The sequence below is a fragment of the Lolium rigidum genome, chromosome 6 (assembly GCF_022539505.1).
Source record: "Lolium rigidum isolate FL_2022 chromosome 6, APGP_CSIRO_Lrig_0.1, whole genome shotgun sequence".
Taxonomy (NCBI): domain Eukaryota; kingdom Viridiplantae; phylum Streptophyta; class Magnoliopsida; order Poales; family Poaceae; genus Lolium; species Lolium rigidum.
In genome coordinates this window covers 149,168,126-149,171,727 of record NC_061513.1, presented here as the reverse complement: position 1 = coordinate 149,171,727, position 3,602 = coordinate 149,168,126, and the positions used below count along the sequence as shown (strand labels likewise).

The window sequence follows — 3,602 nt, the reverse complement described above, 5'->3', positions numbered from 1 at the left end:
TGGAGTCTTGAAGAAACAGAGAAGAAGAAGAGGGTCGGGCTGGGGGCGGGCGCGGGCGCCACACTTAACTGGATGTGTGGCGCCCGTGGCATCGGCGCCACACATGCTAGTGTGGCACCCGTGGCATCGGCGCCACACATAGAGCCTCGCCAAAACGGCTAAGTCCCAGACGAATTGTCTCACAGTATGTTTTGGGCAATTGTAAGGGCATGTGTGGCGCCGTTGGGAGGGGCGCCACACATGCTGCCACGTCGGATCGGCGGACCAGCTCAGCGTCGATGGCGCCACGTCGGCTGGGTTTGTGGCGCCGGCAGGAGGGGCGCCACACTGGCATGTGTGGCGCCGATGTGTGGGCCGCCACACAAAAGGGTTAGATGAGTGAAATAGTTTCACCGGAGGGTCAGTCTGTGCTTTTCTTTAAATTTTGGGTTATTTTTGCGCAAATCGCCAATTTTTTCGTGCCTTTGGGACTTTGAGGCGACCGATTTCATCCAAACAAGCGAGCGCCTACGAGTCGTTGCCTTCTGTCCGTCCACTGGCGAGAGGTGAGCGAGAAAAGGCTGGATATTTCACTCCACTCGTCTCAACCGGCACTGTCCAAAGTCGCAAGTCCGGCGGCAAGTGCTCGCTCCTCCGGGCATTTGGAAATGCGAACCACCGCCGCCTCCTCCGCTCCGTCCTCTCGGCTCCCCTCCGCGCCACCGTCCCCGCTCCTCTCCTTCCCGTCCCTTCGCCGGCGAGACCTCCTCCTGCTCTCAGCGTCGCCTCTTCCGCTCGCGCTCTGCCCAGCGTCCGCCCCGGCGCGCGGGCTGTTCCGGATGCCGCCGCCGGCGCTGGCCAACCGCTACTTCCTGGTGCGCGCGGGCGAGTCGGTGTACGAGGGGCAGGGGCTCCTCCGCACCAACCCCGTCGCCAAGACCTCCGTCGACAACGGCCTCTCCCCCGCCGGCCTCCGCCAGGCCGCGCGCGCCGCGCTCGAGCTCCGCCGCCTCGGTGCATGCGACGACGACTGCTGGATATGGCCCTCCATCACGCAGCGCGCCTATCAGGCCGCCGAGATCATCGCTGCCGCCAACAGCATCAACCGCAGGTACCTGTCTCTCTCACTGTCTGTACACTTCCTCACGGGATTTTGTTTCTTGATTATAACATGAGTATCACCGGTACTGAAATTGTTGGCTACTTGATGTGAAGTAAAATCGTGCCGGAGTATAGCTTCTTGGACGCGCGGGGATTGGGTGCGTACGAGGGGAAGAGGTTAGAAGCATTGCCTGAGGTATTGTTCATCCGATCGATCCATCTCTTTGACAAACTATACTTACTTACATGGAGTATTAGTAGAACAACTGACTTGAGCGATCGCAGAGATGCAACATTGTGAATTGTAGATGCTTGTAGCAGTACCTTAGTTTCCGGAGATACTTCTTTTCTTGCAACAAAGAAACTTAATAAATTGGAGTGCATTGCATAACTGTAATTCATAAAGGAGTTGGCGAAATTATGCTTACCACGAAGGCTCTTTGAGGCTGCTACCCAATAAGGCAGGACATTGGTTCTAGTATCTGCCTAATGAAGGAGCGTTAATCTAGTTAGCCATTACATACTACTCAGATTCAAGATAGAAATATTTAGAAGCATGGACTAAAAGTAGTATGTGAATTCCCAATTCCGAGAATTGATTTGGAGGAACAGAATTTCCTGACATACTCATTCTACCATTTTAATCACTAGACAAGTTTCCATGTCTATTCGAGGTTGTTGGTAAACTAGCCAGTGAAATTAGTAGTGTAAGTAGATGTGCACTAGTGTGGCTCAAAATAATTCGGTGTAATGAGTCTTCTGCTGGATAAATTTTGTTCCTGTACTGACCGAGTTTTTGTTTCTTATCATGGATTTAGGTGTATGCATCCGATAATATCTCGCCAGACATCAAACCACCTCCTACTAGTGATGGCACACCCAACGAGAGCGTGGCGGACGTATTTGTTCGGGTAACACAGCTCATGTCAATACTAGAAACTCAGTACTCAGGGGATACCGTCGTTATTGTTTCACCAGATTCAGACAACTTGTCAATTCTTCAAGCCGGGCTGATTGGGCTTGACCTTAGGAGGTAAAAAACTAATCCTTGTTCACTCCACTTCATTTTGCAAGCTTTAATCTGAAAGACATATTGTAGACACAGTACTTGCATCAGATCATTTGGATATTCGTTTGCAGCCCACATAAACATACCCTCCATATATTGTTGCTGACTAATGGACAATTGATGCCACTTATGCAGGCATAGCAGCCTATTCTTTCAACCTGGTGAGGTCCGACCGGTTGATCCGACCAGTATACCTGAATACAAGCAACCACCCTCTAGTGTGTTTAAGTGTACAAATCCACCAAGTTGTAAATAACTCACTTCTTGCTACTACACGTTTCATATCAGAATATTCCCATGACATTGTATAGCTCAGTCTCTGTGTATAGCTGAAAATATGTTGCTTGCGGCACATCTGACAGCCAGCAAATCAAGTGTTTTCTATCATTGTACAGTGAATTCAAATAGCTGTTATTTGGAAAACAAAATTGGAGGGTTGCATCATGCCAAATAAGCCACAACCAAATTTTAATCTTGAGAGGTATCTTACTCTTCCACAGATGTTTGAAAGTTCTATCCAAACCATAGCCACACAAGTGTTTGTACATAGAACTAACAGTAAACTTGCCACTTTTTGCCCATTTCCAGAAGGGTTTGTCTGGATCTTCATTGAGATTATTTTGGGACACAATTTGAGACAACCCAGTATGTGCAAAGCTACATCTAGTGTCATCCATCTCCTGTGAAAGAGAATCTCCAATTCAAAGCAGCTGCCTCTGTGATAGTTTGTTCAATACAGATATCATAAATATCAGAAAATCTATCCTTTAAATGAAATTGATCACACCAAGCATCTCCCCAGAAACTGGTGTTTCTGCCATTACCCACCTGCATCCTTCTCCCCTTCAGATAAATGTGCTTAACCTGTAGCATGTCCTTCTAGAGAGGAGAATCACCAGGCCTGGTCTTTGTATAAAAAACACCTCCATCCCTCAAATATTTTTGTTTCATCAGATCTTGCCAAGGGCCAGAGCCACTCTCAAATTTCCACCACCATTTGCACATCAGGCTGCTATTGAACTTGTATAGACTCTTCAAACCCAACCCTCCTTTTTTCTTTGTTTACATATCCAATAAAATTTAAAAAGTGATATTTCTTTTTATCAGCACTTCCAGCCTAGAAAAAGGACCTGATGGGTTTATCAATCTCTTCTATATTTGTCTTATGTAACAATCTCATAGACATCTGATAAACAACAATGCTAGATAGACATGCATCAATTTTAATTACTCTCCCACTAATAGACATAGAATTTCCAGCCCAACTACTCATCTTATTTTTTGTTTTCTCACCAAGGAAGTGGTTTCCTTGCACACACAGGGGCACCCAAGTATTTTATGGACCAAACCCCTTGATGAAAATTAAACAAAGCTTGTCTCATCCTCCAGAACCATCATCACTTCACTTTTTTCAAAATTAATCTTCAACCCTGACATGGACAAAAATGTATAG

General features: G+C 47.0%; 1 protein-coding gene across 1 annotated transcript; it reads left to right on the top strand.

Moving 5' to 3' along the window:
- The first annotated feature begins 632 nt into the window (after positions 1-632).
- On the top strand, positions 633-2,590 carry LOC124665507. Its single transcript, XM_047202913.1, has 4 exons — positions 633-1,090; positions 1,195-1,276; positions 1,899-2,113; positions 2,285-2,590. The coding sequence occupies exons 1-4, from the start codon at positions 648-650 to the stop codon at positions 2,403-2,405; spliced, it is 861 nt and encodes a 286-aa protein (XP_047058869.1). The 5' UTR covers positions 633-647; the 3' UTR covers positions 2,406-2,590.
- The last annotated feature ends 1,012 nt before the right edge of the window (positions 2,591-3,602 follow it).

Excerpts from the sequence above, each read along its gene's own strand:
- LOC124665507 (XM_047202913.1), top strand. The coding sequence starts at position 648 with ATGCGAACCACCGCCGCCTCCTCCGCTCCGTCCTCTCGGCTCCCCTCC. Across the intron at positions 1,277-1,898 it reads GGTTAGAAGCATTGCCTGAG|GTGTATGCATCCGATAATAT; the intron begins GTATTGTTCATC and ends TCATGGATTTAG. Across the intron at positions 2,114-2,284 it reads ATTGGGCTTGACCTTAGGAG|GCATAGCAGCCTATTCTTTC; the intron begins GTAAAAAACTAA and ends CCACTTATGCAG.